This window comes from Natrix helvetica, assembly GCF_964273705.1.
Source record: "Natrix helvetica genome assembly, chromosome: 4".
NCBI classification, from domain to species: Eukaryota; Metazoa; Chordata; class Lepidosauria; order Squamata; family Natricidae; genus Natrix; species Natrix helvetica.
In genome coordinates, this window is record NC_138550.1 from 60,653,876 (window position 1) to 60,674,084 (window position 20,209).

A 20,209-nucleotide genomic window follows, 5' to 3' on the forward strand; every position below is an offset into this window, starting at 1 on the left:
TGGCAGAAATTAATAAATTTCTGTCCTGCTTTAGTTCAGTTTTCTAAGTCATGCAATCAAACTATATCTTCCACAAAATTTTCTATTTCTGCATTCCACTCTCCAGACATAAGTATCTTGCTTGCATGTTTTGTTGGTTTCAAATTGGACTTGATTATAAAACTCCTCAGCCTCTTCTTTATTGATGATTGGAGGATAAACTTGGATGATTATCATATTAAAGGATTGTACATGAAGACTAAGTGATGTTATGGAATCACTGATTGCACACTGTTTTTTCTCTACCCTTCCTATCTATAACAACACAATTAGTTAGTGGTTAATTTGTTATTTGCTATTAGTTAATTTGTTTTTCATATCCTGAATAATAAATAGTATGATCTTCTGACTGAAAGTGTCCAATCCCAGTCCATCTAAATTTTTTGATGTCTAAAATGTCATGTTGTAATTTTGTGTTATCTTTCACTGCCTGTTTCAGTATTCACAGCTTTCTCGTAATCATGTTTTTCATATTCCATGTTACCACTGTAATTCTGACTTCTTTGCAGCTTTGGATTTTTTTCCTCCTTGGTAATAAGAAACTGGTTATTGCAAAGACTTTAATCTAGCCACATTCTAAATATCATTGGCACTCCAACATTTTTTAGTCTTCTCACTAGCACATTGAATGCCATCGAAGAGCCTATTTTAACTATGCATGATATACCCTATCCCCTGTCAATGACTATTTTACATATATATTCTGGTGCCATAATAAATTGATGATTTATCAATCATCAGGGTGATTTTATCATTTCAGCCACACTGTGTACTACTTGCTTCAAAGGAAAATTCAGCACCTGTAAAACTTGGTGGTTTTGGAGTTGCTATTCAATTAGGAGAATCAGGACTTGTTGCTGGAGGTAAGTAATGACTGTTTCATATCATGTTCAGTAGACATTTTTTTTAGTTTGGGTGAAATTTACCAAGGATGAACTTACAATGATATAAGAAAATAGCTTGTTTATTAAAAAAAAACAAAGAGAACAGTCTAGTTGTACAATTTGAATATTCTGCAAGTGATAATTAAGAAGCAATCATCGAAAATTTGTAAACTATGCCTAAGAATAAAAAAGAAAAAAAATAATATATTAATTTATTAAATATATTTCATATTTTGTTTAAATGTGAGTTTCTTTAAGTCTTTGCTGCAGCCTAGCACTATTCTAGCCTAATTAAACAAAACACATCAACTTTGGGTACTGTCTTTGAGAATGAATAAAACCAGTGTTTCACAGACAAATTAGCTCCTCTTAACTCACGAATTATGCTTTTGAAGAATTTAATGTATGCATGAATGTACAGTGCATTCAGAAAGTATTCAGATCCCATTCGCTTTTGTTGTCAATTTTTAATGCTTTAGCCTGATTCTGCACTTGTTGAAAATTATTTTTTTTCATTAATCTACACTCCATAATGGAAGTGAAAACAGAATTTTAGAAATGTCTGTAAATTTATTAAAAAGAAAAACTGAAATATCACATCGGCATAAGTATTCAGACCCTTCACTCAGTATTTTGGATATGACATGGCAAGCTTGGCACACCTGGATTGGGGGATTTTCTGCCATTCTTTCTTGCAAATCCTCTCAAACTCAGTCAGGTAGGATGGTGATTGTAAATGGACAACCATTTTCAGGTTCCTCCAGAGATGTTCAATAGGGTTCAGTCAGGGCTCTGGCTGGCTCTAGGACATTCACAGTTGTCTCTAAGCCTTTTGTTGTCTTGGCTGGGTGCTTAGGATTGTTGTCATATTGGAAAGTGAATCTTCAGCCCAGTCTGAGGTCCTGAGTTCTGTGGAACAGGTTTTCATTGAGGATATCACTGTACTTACTGTAGCTCTATTCAGCTTTCCTTCAACTCTGACCAGTCTCCCAGTCCCTGCTGCTGAAAAACACTGTCACTGTTTGGTTGATATTGTGCAGGTGATTATCCGTGCCTGGTTTCCTCCTCTACTTCCACCTCTACTCAGCCCTCCCCTCCCAGCCACTACTCGCCTCCCCGTCCGGGCTCCTGAGGGCCCCAATAGGAAGCAGTTATTGGAGCTAAGCAACCACCATGAGAAAGAGTTGGCAAAACAGCTCAGTTCAAATTGGATCTGACCAAGAAGGAAGCTCAGTAGAAGCACCTCACTGAGGACTACAAGCATAGACTTTCCAAGCAGATGGAAGACCAGTGGGAGTGCAAGGCCAGGTACCGGTGCCTGGAGGCTCAGCAAGCTGAGATGGTCAGCCAGTTCCAGGCCATGATGCAGTCCCTCTGTAACAAGGTCCTCCGGCTCATCGCCACTTCCCTCCAGCCTTCTCCCAAAGCCCCCCACCAGGAAGCCAAAGCAGACTCCCAAGTCAGAATTTCTGCCCGCCTCCGACCCTCACAAAAGACCCAAAGGGGGAGACTTTCTGCAGCAACACAAATGCTCATTGCACATAGCCATCCCGGGGGTCATATTTTGAGGACCCCTGATTTAGTGCAATATAAAAAATGCAAATAATTTTTCTGCGAACCCCCAAAATTTTCTCATGGACTACCAGTGGTCCACGGACAAGTTGGTGACTGCTGTTTTGTCCCATCTCTGTCCCATCTCCACACAATATCTCGAGCTCAGTCAGGGTGACCATCAGGTTCTTAGCCCTTCTCCCCCGATTGCTGAGTTTGACTAAGATTGTGCCAAACTTCTTCCATTCAAGAATTATGGTGGCCATTCTGCTCTTAGGAACATTTAGTGCAACAGAAATTTTATTGTAGCCTTCCCCACTCAGATCTTTTATAGAAAGATGTATGCCTTTCTAAATCATGTCCAATCAATTTAATTTATAGATGAACTCTGTATAGAAAAATGTCAGCAACAATCAAGAGAATGAGGGGCACCAAAGCTAAATTTCAAGTATTGTTGCAAAGGATCTGAATACTTACAGTTTTTCCTCTTTTATAAATTTACAGACATTTCTAAACTTCTGTTTTTACTTTATCATTATGGGGTAGGGAGTGTAAATGAATGAGAAAAAAATGAATTTCAACTACTGTAGAATCAGGGTGTATAATAACAAAATTGACAAAAGTGAAAGGGGTCTGAATACTTTCTGAATACAATGTCTCTCTGTGTGTAACTATTAAATATGTGAAGAATTTCAAGCTGGAAACGGTGTTCAACACAGAAAGTTTTTTTTAATTAAAAATATTTTGCACATCTGTGATTACTATGATTCAGTGATGACTTGGGGATAGGGCTACTTTTTAAACTGGTCCTAAAGCTTCAGTGGGTAAAGAATGTTAGTTCCTCGTATTTTGATCTCTACGCTGAATTGATTCCAGGCTTGCATGCCAGGATTACATAGCTCAGTCACAAACTACTAAAGGCATATGGTCACAATATGCCTTTTTCTTCTTCACTTATGCATGCAGTCTATCTTTCTGGTTTACATAAATGCATATAAATTAGCGAGGCTTTAAAATTGTTTCAGTATCAGTGCAGGTGAAGAATTTTTGAGAGGAAATTGCATCATCTAGAAGGAAAGGTTAGGACCTCTCCCCCTAAAAATTGCTTCAGTAGCCCAGATGTGGGACTCTGAAATGGCAGGTGGGTGTGGTCTCCAGTCATTACTATTACTATAAGAGAGGAATTAAGAAAGAATATTTGGGCACTGATTTCTCAATTATAGTGCATTAACATATCACATTTGGGATATGTGGTGGCACAATGGTTAGAATGTAGTACTGCAAGCTACTTCTGCTGGTTGCGTACAATTTGGCAGTTCGAATCTCACCAGACTCAAGGTTGACTCAGCCTTGCAGCCTTCCGAGGTTGGTAAAATGACCCAGATTGTTGAGGGTAATATGGTGACTCTGTAAACCGCTTAGAGAGGGCTGTAAAGCACTGTGGAGCAGTATAGAAATCTAAGCACTATTGCTATTTTGGGTGGTCCCCAAATGAAGATTGTTCCGTTTTCAGAACCTTACAGAAGCTGGGTGCTCTGTCTTTGGTGAATGATTGATTGGTGTCCAACCATGAGTATACTGCTATCGGATCTTGTAATGCTATATAATTGTTAATACCTGTACACTATCTAGAAGCCTGCTGGTATAGAGTTGACAGATAAATCACATAACTATATCAACAAAATATGATAAATGCAATGTAAAATTTTGATTTGTATTCCTCTGTCATCTTTAAAAACAATACATTTTTTATTTTATTTTAGGACGTGTAGGAACTCCTCATTTTATGGCTCCAGAAGTAGTAAAAAGAGAGCCTTATGGAAAGCCTGTAGATGTGTGGGGCTGTGGAGTTATTCTTTTTATTCTGCTTAGTGGTTGTTTACCTTTTTATGGTACAAAAGAAAGATTGTTTGAAGGCATTATCAAAGGAAAATACAAGGTAAGTACTTATCTCAAGAAAAAATACTTTAGTATTTGCAAATGCTAATCCATTTTCATGAATTGTAGTTGCCACACATCTTTATGTACAGGTATACAAAACACTTAAAATACAAATACAAGCATGGGTTTTACTATTAAGACATATTTTGACAAAACAACAACAGAAAAATCCCACGTAGTTAAAACAAAGCAAGGAAATAGACTATAATACTGTACATAAAGCCAAAACTGGATTTGTTATAAAGTGTGTGGTAACATGGGAACAAAGTCATATTTTCTGACATATATTTGTATTTGCTACCTGGTTTTATACAAAGCATTCTATTTCAAATTTAATAAGTTAGTTGTTTCCGAAAGATAAAGTAGAAAGCATAAAGGTAATAGTCCCCTTTCAAACATATGCCCTGCCCTGCCCTGCCCTGCCCTGCCCTGCCCTGCCCCCAAATCTGACAGTTAAATTATGATCAATTGAGACCTGGTACCACAATTTATATATTTTCCATTTTAGTTCCATTTTTAAGATTTTCAAATGCCATTTTGGTGAAAAACCTAATCTGTGGTTACATGTTACGTATCAGAAATTCAACTGAATATATTCTACAATTCGTACTAATCCATTTTGTTGTGACTCAAATATGCAACAAACTTGTGGTGTTTTTTTTCCATGTTTGTACATTTCTAATAGGATTTTCAACACTCAATGCCTCTTGTTTTCTTTAATAGTATATTCTACCTCTTCAAGATAGACAAGTCGGGAAACATTGTTTAAAGAAATACTGGAACTCTACTTTGTTAATGTAGACCAAGGGTGTCAAACTCAAAAGCCCACGGGCCAGATCCAGCCCACAAGGTGGTTAGATCTGGCCTGTGGGGCTGCCCAATAAACAGCGACGGACCGACCTGCGTAGCCTTGCAACCTCATGGCAGCCATCTAGGCTAGAGTGCAGCCAGCCTTATATCTGTGATATACCCGCACCAGCATCTCCATGCCCTGCTTGCCAGCCTTTCATGTGTGTGCATGTGTGTATGCATGCACGGGCTGCGACAAGTGAGGCAGAGGGTGGGGAAAATGCTGCCGGACACCATCAGCCCGCCTACTCTGTCCCATCTTGTTTTTGCTTGCGATTGGAGAGCAAGTCACCGCTGGTCATCTCGGCCCCCTTGTGGATCTTGCCCTTGGCCTGCATGTAGAGCACATTCCACTCACGTAGCCAATGCACTTTGGCACCACTGTGGGCCGATACCACCACTGAGGCTGCCAGGAGCTTGCACAGATACATTAGGCTGCTGCTGTCATCATCCAGAGCACCAGGCCCACTCAACATGAAGGAGGCGAAATGGCCAGCTAGAAAAGCCAAGTAGAGGTGGTGGAGCATGCCTACGCCCAGCAGGTAAAAGACAGCCACCATCAGTGGGAAAAACCGGATCGCCATTAACACTATCGCCACCCAGGCCCAGGCAGGATCGTGTGCCTACCCCCGTCTCTGCTGGGCCTGGGTGACCATGACAGCGATGGGTTCCAGTTTTCCCCACATGAGGTGGCTGTCTTTTGCCTGCTGGGCCTCGGCGTGCTCTACCACCTCCACCCAGCCTTTCTACCTGGCCACTTCGCCTCCTTTGGGCTGGGCAAGTGTGTTGAGTGGCGGCGGCAGCCCGCAACAGGTCTAAAGTATATTGGGTGCGTGAGGGGAACACTCCACATGCTTCCCAAGGGCAAGACCCACGAGGGGGAGAGGAGAAGATGACCAGCTGTGACCTCTCTGACTGCAAGCAAAAACAGACAGTGGGACGGAGTAAGCGCATCCAGCGGTTCGCATCATATGCCTCCCCCACGCTTCCACCTGATGCTTATGCTGCCAATGCACCTGCTACTTGGACTACCAGCCCAGTGGTAGCAGTGGGCTCTGGAGCCGCTGAGTGCGCCAACTATGGGGCCGGTAGGCTGCAGCTCCTGCTGGAAACCATTGGCTCTTGCACACAAAGGATGCAAACATGTACTGGCCAACAGTTTCTGGAAGCAGCCATTCCACCCCCTACCTTGCCTCATCTCATTCTGCGTGATGAGCCTCCCATCCACCACTGCACATGACCTTTCTTGTTATAATTGTTAAGTGAATCATTGCAGTTAAATAAGTTAGTAACCTAGTTGTTAAGTGAATCTGGCTTTTTTATTGACTTTGCTTGTCAGAAGGTCACAAAAGGAATTGTGTGACTGTGGGACACAGCAACGGTCATAAATATGAGTCAGTTGCCAAGCATCTGAATTACGATCACATGATCATGGGGATGCTACAAAGGTCATAACTTTGAAAAACTTTGAACTTTTATAAGTTGTAACTTTGAATGGTCATTAAACAAACTGTTGAAAGTTAAGGAGTACTAAGTTCAGTAATTTTTTTTATTTCAATTATATACCTGGCATTTTTACTTCACTCTTCAAAATATAGGTATATGTATTCCATTCTCTACATGCAAAATTTACATAATAAAAGATATTTCATTCCTGGAATGGCAGACCTCCATGTCGTGGCAATACGGTGCACTTCCATGGAGCCCCGTGGAAGTTCGCCGAATTCTACCTGCTGGAGGGTCTTTTGGGACCGAAGTCACCCTGGAGGGATAATGAGGATAGAGAGGACACTCTGTAGATCACAAGGAGACCGCAAACTCCTTGTTTGATCGAGAGGAAGCTCTCAATCCAGCAGGAAGAAAAGATGGCCATTGCGTGCAGTGACAGCCTGACCGGAGAAGAATGGAATAAAGATTGAAGAACAATGTGGCTGATCTGGGTGAGAATTTTCCAACTTCTGTTGAGGAATTTTTGCCTTAATATTTGGCCTGGGTGAAAGTGGGATTCCAAAAGAAGTGGGTGGAATTATTTATCTCCTATCCTCTAAGAAAAGTGGCGAGCAAGCATAACAGCTGAAAAACAGATCCTGACAAGAAAAGTGAACTATTTAAATGAAATAAGTTTAAAATGAGAAAATTTGAACTGGTATCTTTAATGACAATATTAATTGGATTTTACTGTACTGAAAACCTTTTTGGAACATAAAATTTGGACCCTGGGAAAGCCTCCCCCCCCAAATTGTTTTTTGTCTTAAGTTAAATTAAGCTAAAAGGAGAGGAATAGGAGAGAAAGAGCAACAGTGTCATCTACAGGCTGGGAAAAACACCTAGAAGTGTAGGTAAAGGAAAGTAAAATTTACAGACCTGACCTTGGCTGTGTATTGTTGATAGAACATTGCTACTAGATAAACTGTCTGCACCTGCAAATTGTTTACAGAGAACTGCAGAGAAAGAGAGTGGAAACAACACTGTGACTTTTTAAACATTGTAGCTATCTGAATGTATAACAACTCTAAATAAACTGAGTAAACTGAAGCTGGAAAACAGCAGGATTTGTTTGCAAATCAAGTGGAACATTTTTGTTAGCTCTCCTATTTGGTAACTCATAAATGTTTTTGGCACAATATTGGGGTTTGGTGGGCCTTTGTGGATTACAAATGTATTATGAAGAGAACAACCTTTTTGAAGAAATCTTTGGACTATGGATATTTTGGTTTTGTGAACCCTAAGAGTGTGAAGTTATTTGGGGACTGAAAATCGGGGATAAGAAAGAGAATTTTTGTGGTGGATTATTTTGGGGTGTATTCTGTAAATTGGGTATTGTGCAGTACTATTTGATTTATTATTGATTGTTTCTGCTAAACATCTTATTACTTAAAATATTTTATTACTTAAAGTAATGAAAATGACAATACAAACTTAAGCAAAATAGGGAGGAAAAATGTATCTGTGCCATTATCAGCAACATCAGCAGCAGCATCAAGCCCAGCGAGTCAACACTCATTAGACAGTATTCTGCAGCAAGAAAAAATGAATACTTTCCAGATGGAAATGAAATCAATGTTCCAATTATTATAAGAAACATATCCAAGAATCATGATGACATGACAGAAAGAATGCAAAAGATGGAGGATAAAATGGATAACATTTAACAAATAATTACTAAAAATGAACAGCGGATTCATAAAGTAGAAGAGAAAACAGAATAAACAGATAAGAAGGTGGAAGAGATCGACTATAGACTTACCTAAGTAGACAAGGATTTTGAGCAATCCATAATCATGCTGGAGTTGGACAAAGCAGAATATTTTTTGAGATTTCAGAATATTGAGCAGGAAAAGGGGGAAGGTCTTGCTGAAAAGATGGCAGAGTTGTTGGCAGATGTGTTGGAGGTGAGCAAACAGGAAATGTTTGCTGGGGATGGATGAAATATTTAGAATACCCAAGCTATTCAAGAAGGAATAAATTTCCCAGAGAGGTGCATGTGAGATTATCAAAGAAGGCAATAAGAGCAGAAATACTGCAAATAGAAAGAGATGACCCATTGAAATATAAAAAGGAGAGAAATAGTAGTCCTGAAACAGATACCCAGAAGAGTAAGAGACACAAGGAAACAATACCAATTTTTGACAAGACAACCAATTAAGCATGAAGTAAACTTCAGATTGCTGATACCCGAGGGAATACTGATGACCTGGATGGAAAAATGACTGATTGGACACAATAGACAAAGCAGAGCTATTCTATGACCAGTATTTTGCTTCATAATAGGAAAAAGGGAAAACAAATGGTGTTGATCTTTCTAGGTCCTCCAACTATGGCCCATAGGCGGCATGCAGCCCGCCAAAACCATTAATCCAGCCCACTCAGGACCACAAGGCTTCCCTGCCCACATTGCCCCACCCACCCTTCTGCCAAGTGCAGGACTTACCCCCGGGCTACTACTGAAAGGTAAAGCCAACAATTTTGGCCTGCAGAATGCTTTTGGAGGTTGGGGGGTGGTGAAAAATGGGCCGCATAGTTGCCCCAGGAGGCCAAAAATGGGGAAATGGCCCATTTTTGGCCAGAAAACAAGCCATCTTTGCCTGTTTTTGGCTGCAGAATGCTTCTGGTGGTGGGGGATGAAAAACAGGGCACACAGACACCCCAGGAAGTAAAAAATGGACCATTTTCCCCAAAAACTGGGGCATTTTTGCCTGTTTTCGGCCTAAAGGATGTTTCTGGAGGTGGGGGGTGAAAAAAAGAGTGCACAGACGCCTCAGGAGGCAAAAAAAAACCTGGTGAAAATGGCCCATTTTTCATCTCCCTGGCCTCCAGGAGATAAGGAGAGATAGACAGAAAGAGAGGGAAAGAGAGACAGAAAGAGAGAGATTTCTCAAGCTCCTTGGGGATCAAAAGAATTGCTGCAAAACTGAGTTTCCTGAAGTAGACCACTAGACTCCTTAACAACTGCAAAAACGATCTAGTAAAAAGCAAAGGCAACCAAAAGAGCAACATGCAAACAAAAGCAAATAAAACACCTCCAGGAGCAAAACAAATTAAAGTTTAATTTGTGTGCATTAATCAATGGAATGTTAAATTGGCCACGCCCACCTAGTCACATGACCTAGTCACACTCACCCAGTCATATGACCACATAACCAGGCCCAACCAGCCGGTCCAACACCCCAACAGTCTGAGGGACCGTAAATTGGCCCCCTGTTAAAAATGTTTGAGGACCCCTGTTCTAGACGCACAGAAAGCATTTGATAATGTTAATTGGCAATTTATGTTATTGCAAATAAAATTCATGGATTTGGGGGAGACATTTATTACTATCAAAGCAATATGTAACAAACAATCAGGTAAGGTGATGGTAAATGGAGACATGGCAGAGAATTTTGATATTAAAAAAAGCATGACAGGATGTCCACTATCCCCTTTACTATTTATACTGACCCTGAGAGTGCTAACTAGAAATATTAGACAAAACGAAGAAATAAAAGGTATGGAATTTTTTTAAAAGTAATATAAGTTACAGGCGTTTGTGGACGATTTGGTTTTTACATTAGAAGATCCACAAGAAACTGAACTTAAGTTAATTTAAAAAATAGAAGAATATGGTGAAGTCGCAGGACTGAAAATAAAGAAAAGATAAAAATGCTAGTTAAAAATTTACAGATACACAGAAAACAGATCTAATGGAAAAAATTGACATACAGATAGTTAAGAAAGTAAAGTACTTAGGGATACAACAAACAGCAAAATGTGCAATGATTACAGAGGATAATTATATGAAACTGATGCAATAAATCAAATCAGATTTGGAGAAATAAAAAAAGCTGCAATTGTGATTGACAGGAAGAATAGCTACTATAAAAATGAATATTTTACCAACACTATTATACTTATTTCAAACAATTCCAATAAAGCTGGGGGGGGGGGGGAATATTTTGAAGAATTGCATATTAAGATACATTTGGCTAGGGAAAAAAGCAAGAATAAGCCTGAAAATGTTGCAAGATTCCAAAAAAAGAGGGGGCTTCAGGTTGCCAGATTGGAACTTGTATTATCAGGCCTCGTTATTTACATTGGTGAAAGAATGGATTAATTTGAGGCATAAAAGACTATTAACTTTAGAGGGACATGATCTTCAATTAGGTTGCCATGCTTTCTTATGGTCTGGGAAAATAAGATACATAGCTATTTTCAAAGACATATTAGAAATGCACAACTATCAGTATGGGAAAAAATTAAAGAACATTATTTGAAAATACCAGTCTGGCTTTCCACAATGGAAGCATTGATATATCCTAATGTATCAATATGGAAAAAAATATAAGATATAAAGATATTTTGAATGAAAAAGGGGAATTAAAAACTAAGCAAGAACTGAGTAGTAAAGGGATGGATATAGCATGGTGGCCACAAGTGCAGATACAATCTCGATATGCGAAAGATGCTAAAATGTATGGTTTTAATAAAAAATTAACAGAATTGGACCAGATATTAACTGGAACAGATGTAAAATTAATAAAGAAAATATATATCTATTTACTAAGCATCAAATTGGAAAGCGAGCAAGTAAAGGAGACAATTATAGCTTGGGCTAAAAAATTGGATATGCAATACAACTGGATAAATGGCAGAAATTGTGGGAAAGAAATGTTAAATTAACTATGTCAACTGCATAAACAAAATCTGTTTAAAATGTTTTATAGATGGCATTTTTCACCAACAGGTTTGGCAAAAATGTTTAAAGACAATTAAAAATAATTGTACCCAGACAATACATTGTTTGATTGAAATTGAACTTTTAGATGTTACATAAATAAAACAAGTAAAAAGTTTGAAGGAAAAAAGGATATTCCATTCCCTAAATGCAAATTTTGAAGCTTTTAATAAACTTTCCAGATTGTACTTGGCAATGAAAAACATTTTTTTCAATTTATACCAATATTTTATGTATAGCATAGGACTGCAATGATCACCAGTGTCTCACAACCAATATACAAGTCCCAGCACCCCCAAGATCATGCTGCTAAATTTAATCAATGTAACTTTTTGTTGCTATATCCCAAAGTCACAATTTGCAGGGCAACTTCAGCCCTTTGGGGAGAGATTTGAGAGGATGGGAATGGGAGAAGGTGACTGCTTTAAATCCCCAAACAATATCAAATAAGCCAAAAATTCTGACTTTTCATCTCCATATTCATTTTGACTTTGGTTTAACATTAAATCTAGTTTTAAATTTACTATTTTTTGTTTAGACTTTATATAAATATTCTAGTAAATTCTCAGGTTGAGATTGTTAGACATCTTTCTTCCCACAGTGACCTCCAGAAACATTTAATTCTCATAATTCTCAGAGTCAGTTACTTCAACAGATATTTTGTTCCATTTAGGACCAAGAACTTTCGGTAGTCTTCACACTATGTTGTAGGAAGTCATCCACTTGGCCATATATAATTGTAAGGCTACCATATTTGAGCAACATCTTTAGCATTTGTCTTTCCATTGCCTCAGTTGAGCCTTGTTGACTCAAATCTTCTGTATCTGATTTCTATAGGTTCTACATCATCTATATGATGATGTAGAACCTAGAAAGAGTGCAGAGAAGAGCAGCAAAGATGATTAGGGGACTGGAGACTAAAACATATGAAGAACGGTTGCAGGAACTGGGTATGTCTAGTTTAATAGAAAGAAGGACTAGGGGAGACATGATAGCAGTGTTCCAATATCTCAGGGGTTGCCACAAAGAAGAGGGAGTCAAACTATTCTTCAGGACATCTGAGTGTAGAACAAGAAGCAATGGATGGAAACTAATCAAGGAAAGAAGCAACTTAGAACTGAGGAGAAATTTCCTGATAGTTACAACAATTAATCAGTGGAACAGCTTGCCTCCAGAAGTTGTGAATGCCCCAACACTGGACGTCTTTAAGAAGATGTTGGATAGCCATTTGTCTGAAATGGTATAGGGTTTCCTGCCTAGGCAGGGGATTGGACTAGAAGACCTCCAAGGTCCCTTCCAACTCTGCTATTGTATTGTATTACATATGTTTGCATATTTTACTTTCTGTAAAAAAATTGTAAACCATTTTTGCAAAACCAGCAAATTTTGTCAATTAATTATTTGCTAACCTTCTGTATTTAATTTCACTTAAAATGTATTAGCTTAGTAAATGATTCAGTAATATGAATTATCATATTATCTTTGGTGGAAATCAGGAAATTGTTGTGCTCACAAACCTGGTATATCAAGGAATGACACTATTTTATTACATCTTGATTAATGTTCTAATCAGATATTGCAGTGATTTCTTGTTCTGTTTAAAATATGTGTCATTTGATCTACAAGTAAATTATTATTTTAAATGACACTTATTTAACTTCTGGGATTTTAACTTCAAACTATTGTTGCTACAAAAAGTTTAAACATGAAATACCTGGTGTAGTTTTTCTTTGCTTATTAAACATTGTGAAAATAATTTGCCTACAATAAAACTTGTGCAAAAATCTCACCATTGTGCCTAGTTTTAAATTCCTTTTTTTTATTTAGATGAATCCCAGACAGTGGAGCCATATATCTGAAAGTGCCAAAGATCTAGTTCGGCGCATGCTTATGCTTGACCCAGCTGAGCGAATAACTGTTTATGAGGCACTTAATCATCCTTGGCTGAAGGTATGGAGAACAAAAATCTTAAAAGATCCAATTTGTTTATTTACTAACATGAATTACATTCTTATAGATGCATTGATAATTTATGCAATAATTTATTCTACTTATTCTATAAGTATCCATTGTTCTGGGTAACTTTTAAGAATACATAAATACAATTCTAAATTCACTTAAAATTTTAAAATGACATTAAAACTAAAATGTTTAAAGTGTTAAAATTTGAGTTAAAAAGTACATTTTAAGACCCTCCTAAATTGTACTAAGACACCAGATGGAATATGCCACAAAAAGTGGCATTTGCTGTTGATATTATATTTCTGGCAAAAGCCTACAAAGGTGATCCTGAGAGGACTGTAACTATCGGGAAGATTGTATAGAAATAGGTAGCCCTATTGATAATTGTACTTTCTTTTTACTTAAATATACATTGATACATACATAATTGATTTTTTTATTCTTGTTTATTTCTTTTTAAAAAAAATAAGAGTAAAGTATTTTTTGCAAAAAATATTAGGATAACTGCTTTTCCACACTATTAAGCTATTTTACATCTAAAATGCAATATTTGCTTTAATTCATTTAGATTCATAGTTTCTATTAATTTAAAATATGCAGATTAAACCTTTCTAAAATACATTAAAAGCTCAATTCAAAAATAGAATAATGAAAACTAATAGAATTAAATATTAGGAAAACATTCAGCCAAGATATCGTTAAAATAACTACATGTTAGAACTCAGCAATATAAAATTCAAAGACAAAGTACCGTATTTTTTTGAGCATAAGATGCACCTTTTTCCCTCAAAAAAAGGCTGAAAATCTGGGTGTGTCATACACTGAATACAGCATTTTTTGCCTTCTGAAACCCCGCCCCCTTCACCAAAATGGTCGTGCATAGCCTTTAGGAGGCTTTCAGAGTGCTCCTGGGGGCTGGGGAGGGCAGAAATGAGCAAATTTTGCTCACTTTAACCCAGATCCCAGGAGCACTCTACAAGCCTCCTAAAGGCTATTCATTCCCCCACTTTTTTTGGGGGGGGGAACAGGCCCGTTTTTGCAAAAAATATTTTTGGGAGGTCTGCAGAGTGCAAAAACTTTTTTTAATTTGCCTCTTCAAAATCTTGGTGTGTCTTATACTCTGAAAAATACGGTAATGAAATAAAGATTCAGAGCATAAAGATCTATAAAAAAATTTGTTACTTAGTTTGTTTTCTACTATGTTTCCCCGAAAATACAACCTGTCCTGAAACTAAAGCCTTGCCACATTTTTCGCATGGGCAAAAATATAAGCCCACCCCTGAAAATAAGCCTCCTGGACAATGACCCCCCCTCTGGCCAGGCAGACCACCGCTTGCCAACCTAGTGGTATCCCGAAGGCGCCAAGCCGTGGGAACGAGGTGGGGGCAAAGGAGCTCACATTGCTTGATGCTTTCGGGGTACCGCTAGGTTGGCGAGCGGTGCTCTGCCCAGCTGATGAGGGGGGTTGCTGGGCAGCTGCTCTCTTGCGAGCAGGCTGCCGAAGAGCCGGGCACAGCCACAGGGTCGAATGGCTGTGTTGCGCTGTCACAGCAGCAACACAGCAGCCATGAGGTGACCAAGCTCACGAGCAGCCACCCGGCAACTCCCCTTTCCAGCCAGGTACAGCGCCGCTGATCGACCTAGCAGTACCCGGAAGGCACCAAGCAACGCGAGCGCCTGTTCGCCGCTCTCCGCCTCCCGCAGCTCGGTGCCTTTGGAATGCCTCTAGGTGAGTGAATGGGGCTCTGGCTGGCTGGAGAGGGGGGTTGCGCAATGGCTTTTCTGCTCGCGCGAAGGGCACCTCCGCTGCTGGCGCCCCCCACCGCCTGGGTTTTTTTCAAAGCACGGATGTCGCTCTGGGAGTACGCTCTATGGTTGTGGGCTGAAGATCGAAGGCACCGAGCCACGGGAGGCGGAGGGAGGTGAACAGGCGCTCAAGTTGCTTGGTGCCTTCCGGGTACTGTTAGGTCGGTCAGTGGTGTTGTACCTAGCTGGAAAGGGGGGTTGCCGAGCGGCTGCTCGCGAGCTTGGTCACCTCATGGCTGCTGTGTTGCTGCTGTGACAGCGCAACACAGCCATTCAACCCTGAGGCTGTGCCCGGCTCTTCGGGAACCCAATCGCAAGGGACAGCCGCCCGGCAACCCAAAAATAATAAGCCCTCCCCTTTAATAAGTCCAAGGCCATATTTCGTGGGTCAAAAAATTTAAGACTCTGTCGTATTTTCGGGGAAACACGGTATATTATTACTAAATGTATTAAGCAAAGCAGACAATTCTTTATTCAGTTGGCATAATATCTAAACAGTAGTAAATAGTCCTACATTTCCATGATCAGAGATACTCCAGAACATCCTTACGAATTTACCTTATTTATAGGAACTTGTTCTATTTAGCTATTAGATCAGCGGTATTTTTTTAATTACAAATTTACATGAATTTCCTTTAAACAAATTCACTACTGTGCAATTGATCTACTACATCCAAGAATTCTCTTTATAAATGCATATAAATATACATATGTATTTATATATGTATAGTATATCAAATTGGGCCAACATAGTCAATTTGCACCAAAGGTCTGGAAATAGATTCAGATTCTTTCCACCAAAACCATTTGAACATTTTCCCACCAAAACGTTTATGCATTTCCCATCATTTACTGCTATCATTTTAGTTATGTACCTTGTCTCCCACTTTCTTCTGTACCTACTATAACTGCTACTGTTACTATGGGATCAAAACAGCCATTAACATCTTGTACAGTCCTAGTATTCAAAATGAAAAGGGAAGAAATTTAACACTGAAACTAAGTTGGACATAATTATGTTGCAACAAAGCTGGGGAAAGATCTCTGGCCTTTGGCAAATGTACTAGGCAGAACATAACAACATTAATAAAATTCATAGTGCCATGATGCATTCCATATCTTGTATGCTATGATAACCATATGCATTAGAAATCCAGCATTTAAGTGCAAATTGACTATGTTGGTCCAAATTGATATATTAAAAGATAGAAAAAATGTTTGGACACTATACCCTACAGCCTTCTTCTTTCACCATATTTGTTTATATGAATTCACTTTATAAAATGTTTAGGAGAATAAAATCCTAGTGTAAAACTAGGGAAACCTGTGCTGATAATCCCACTGGGCAAAATTAACTCATAAGATGATAGCTGGCTGCTACTAATCTTTGATACCCATAAATATATATTCTCAAGTTCTATTCGCTAAGCAGAGCAATATCTAATCAGAAGGACAAGTGCTCTATCTCATACCATCCTCTTTGCAAATAGCTTTTTATGTGCTCTGAAATCAAGAGTGGTTAGATAATGTATAAATAATGGAGACTGTTTTTTTTAATTTATTTGGAATTTTATTTTTAAAAAGTGCTTTAGTCTCATGTTTGGAAAATACTCAATATAATGATATAATAAAATATATAATATAATAAATAAATATAATAAAAATATATGACTGTTTATAGGAGCGTGATCGCTATGCATACAAGATTCATCTTCCAGAAACTGTGGAACAGCTGAGAAAATTCAATGCAAGAAGAAAATTGAAGGTAAAAGAAAAATAGTGCACCAATGTTAAATTTATGATACTAACAGGTTTGTAGCAATAATGCAAATTGACTCGCTGTGTTAGGATTCAATTTAGGATTCAATTTGGAACAGATACTTCAGTATATTCAAGAATATGAACATAGGAACTCTCTGCTGTTTATTGAAGAAGCTACATCTGTTTCCGCGATCACAGTAAAATCATATGCACTCCTGGAAATGGACCCAATTGATTTAATGAGTCTAAGATGCTGCGTTTATGTTCCCATGTATTCCTCAATACTGCTTCCAAATCAAATATGAACATTCATTGCACAGTCCTATTATTTAATTGAAATATGTGAAATATGTGATATATTTTTTGAAATCAAAAGTTGGCAGAGATATTTGTGACTGATGTATACATTTCAGTAAATTGTTTTGTGGTCTCAGAAGTCATGGATTTTTTACATAAACATCTCTCCTTTAATATAGAACTATATTCATATATCCCATTCTCTGTGGAGATTCTCCTTTGAAAGTATTCTTAGTTCTTTATAAATATCAAATTTGGGGTCATTGTATCAGGGGTGTCAAGGCCCGTGGGCCATTATCTAGTCTGCAATGTGGTTAGATCTGGCCCACGGAGCCACCCTGGAAACAGAAAGGACCGTGCAGTGATGCCTCAGCCCAGCCCAAGCCAACTGGTTGCTGATCTACAACCCGGTGGCAGCCATCTGGGCCGGAAAGTGGTCAGCCTTAGATCCGCGGAGCCACCCTGGAGCCAGCAAGGGACCACCTCCGTCCCACCCCCTGGGTGCGTGGACTACCTCTCGAGCACCCAGGATGTCATCCGTGCTTGCTGCTTCCTATGCAGACACCCAGTTCCTCCTCGCTCAGTTGAAGGTTTTGTTCCTGCCTTCAAACAGTAAGGCCGCCATGGAATCTGAATCGGCTGGGTGCAGGAACCAACTCTGTCCATTGACTGGGTGTGCTGCTCACTTGCATACACCAACCTTACTGTTTGAGGGTAGGAATAAAGCCTTCAACTGAGCAAGGGGACACTGCAGGGCCAGGCCCCTCACATCTACCTCCAGCCTGCCGGAGCTCACCACATCAGAGGAGAAATGAGAGATCCCATTGTCCTGCAGAGCCTGCCGCCACTTGAGCAGGAAAGACAAGCAGGAGGAGAAAAGCTGTGAGGCTTTGCGCCAGCTGGCCAGCTAAGCAGAAAGTAGGTCAGATGGGGCTGGCTGGCTGCTGAGAGGAGATCATGGCTGCTCAGGTTGTTCCTGCCACCAGCAGCTTGGGTGTCCCGGCTGCATCCGAGCTGAAGAAAGCAGAGGTGCAACAACAGGATTGCCCTCAAACATAGCTCCATTTCCAAGCGCCCCATTTGCATGCAGGCAGGGTCCACGGGACAGTAGGGTTTCATTCCTCCCCTGGCACGATTAACTCCAGCGGGCTGGACGTAGGTGTGAGGGGCCTGGCCTGCAGTGCCTCTTAATTCAGTTGAAGGCTTTGTTCCTGCCCTAAAACAGTAAGGACGGCGCACAGAGCGAGCAGTACATCTAGGCCATGGACGGCGTTGGTTCCTGCACCCTTCCAATTCCACAGCGATCCTCCCAGCTCCGGGCATTGGGTGGGTTGTTGTAGGAACTCCATCTACAGGGGATTTTAGTGGGCAGGGACCATCCCTGCCAGAGCGGTGGCAGAAAGGAGTTTGCAGGGAGAGCAGGCAATAGGCACCGCAAACACTTTTCATGCCAAGAATGAAAGTTTCTGAGTCCCTGATTCTCTTCAAAAGAGGATGGGTGCCTTAACCCGTGCGAAATGGCACCTAGGAGCATCCATTTTCAGCACCAAAAGCATTTCCAAGCCAACTCTTCTCTCCCCTCCCTCAGTGGCAGAGAGGTGACAGATCTTTGCAAAGTAAGTGAATGTGACGTGGCGGGGGGGGGGGGGGAGCATGAGATATCTAGTGAGTCAGAGAAGCCTTGAGGGCCTGTTCAATCACTATCCCCCCGGCCTTTCCTTCCCTGAGATACCTCATGTCCACTTAACGAAAGGTGCATTAGATTAGCGAACGCGTGTACATTGATATTCTTGAATTGTGAGCTCTTAGGAAAGTATCCCCTCCTTGTATGTTGCAAAGAGCCATTTCCAGTGAGAAAACAGGACAAAATAGAGTAGGGGAAAATATTTTCCTTTACTATATTTCCAGCCTGAATTAGGGTCCCTACAGGAGAGCCCTTTTAAGGATTATGTATACATAGAAAATCAACTAACTTATCTCTGTTCCTAAACGCTAAATCTGTTGCACATTAAAACAAAACAAAACAGAGGAGCTCTGATCAACTATCACAGCCACCATTTTGATAGTTTTGCTGTATTGTTGTCTGGACACCCCCACTAAATGCAAGCATGGGATAAACTGAGCCTGGTTTGTTCTCAGTTTTTAAGTGGCCATAAACTACTAGCAAAAGTGGCATTTGATCACAAGGCAAGGAAGCATCGAGAAATGTTTCCCCTTTCGCATTTGAGCATCCAAGAAGGGACAGGAAAGGAGAAAGGGAAAGAGGAAAGAAAAAGAAGGAAAGAGGGGAAGAGAGCAAGGAAGGAAAAAGAAGGAAAGGGGAAGAAAGAAAGGAAAACGTAGAGGGACAGAATAATAAGAAGAGGGAGAGTGGGAGGATTCCCCCCCCCCCCCAGTTCTGCCCAGGCCATCACATAAATAAGACAATTCTTTTGCAGAAATATTTTAAAGAAAACTAATACCTGTCCCTTTCATTTCAAGAATTGCTTTGCATATCTCAATAAAACTTCTTTGTTATTTTCTAGTATATTAACAAAAATTTGGAGAACATTTTTGTCCGATTTCATTATTATATGTCACATTCTTTGTTATGGTTTTTAATTAGAGATTTCTTTTTTTAGTTTTCGGCATAATTCAGCAGATAGATATTTGAGTATGGAGGCTTGGTAACCATGCTTTAAACTTTACATTTGTTGTTTAGTTTCCACTTTTCAATATTTTTATAACTGACATGGATGAAGAAATAAGGAAAATGTGTTACCAAATTAATAGATGATACATTGTCATCTGCAAATATGTAATAAAATCTTATTAGAATGTTGAAAATAGGAATAAAATCTAAACAATTAGGTTAGAGAAATGGAATGAAATAATGGAACTAGCAAATGAATAGGATGTATTCATACAG

The 20,209-nt window shown here is 39.5% G+C and overlaps 1 protein-coding gene across 11 annotated transcripts in view; it reads left to right on the forward strand.

The window, feature by feature from the left end:
* CASK (calcium/calmodulin dependent serine protein kinase) overlaps nucleotides 1–20,209 on the forward strand; it is a 187,803-nt gene that overhangs the window by 82,606 nt on the left and 84,988 nt on the right. For all 11 annotated transcript variants that reach the window (XM_081951512.1, XM_081951509.1, XM_081951514.1 and 8 more), the window contains exons 6-9: nucleotides 800–902; nucleotides 4,238–4,413; nucleotides 13,303–13,425; nucleotides 16,925–17,008. In XM_081951512.1, the coding sequence (XP_081807638.1) occupies nucleotides 800–902; nucleotides 4,238–4,413; nucleotides 13,303–13,425; nucleotides 16,925–17,008 (486 nt within the window). The remainder of the gene's footprint in view (nucleotides 1–799; nucleotides 903–4,237; nucleotides 4,414–13,302; nucleotides 13,426–16,924; nucleotides 17,009–20,209) is intronic.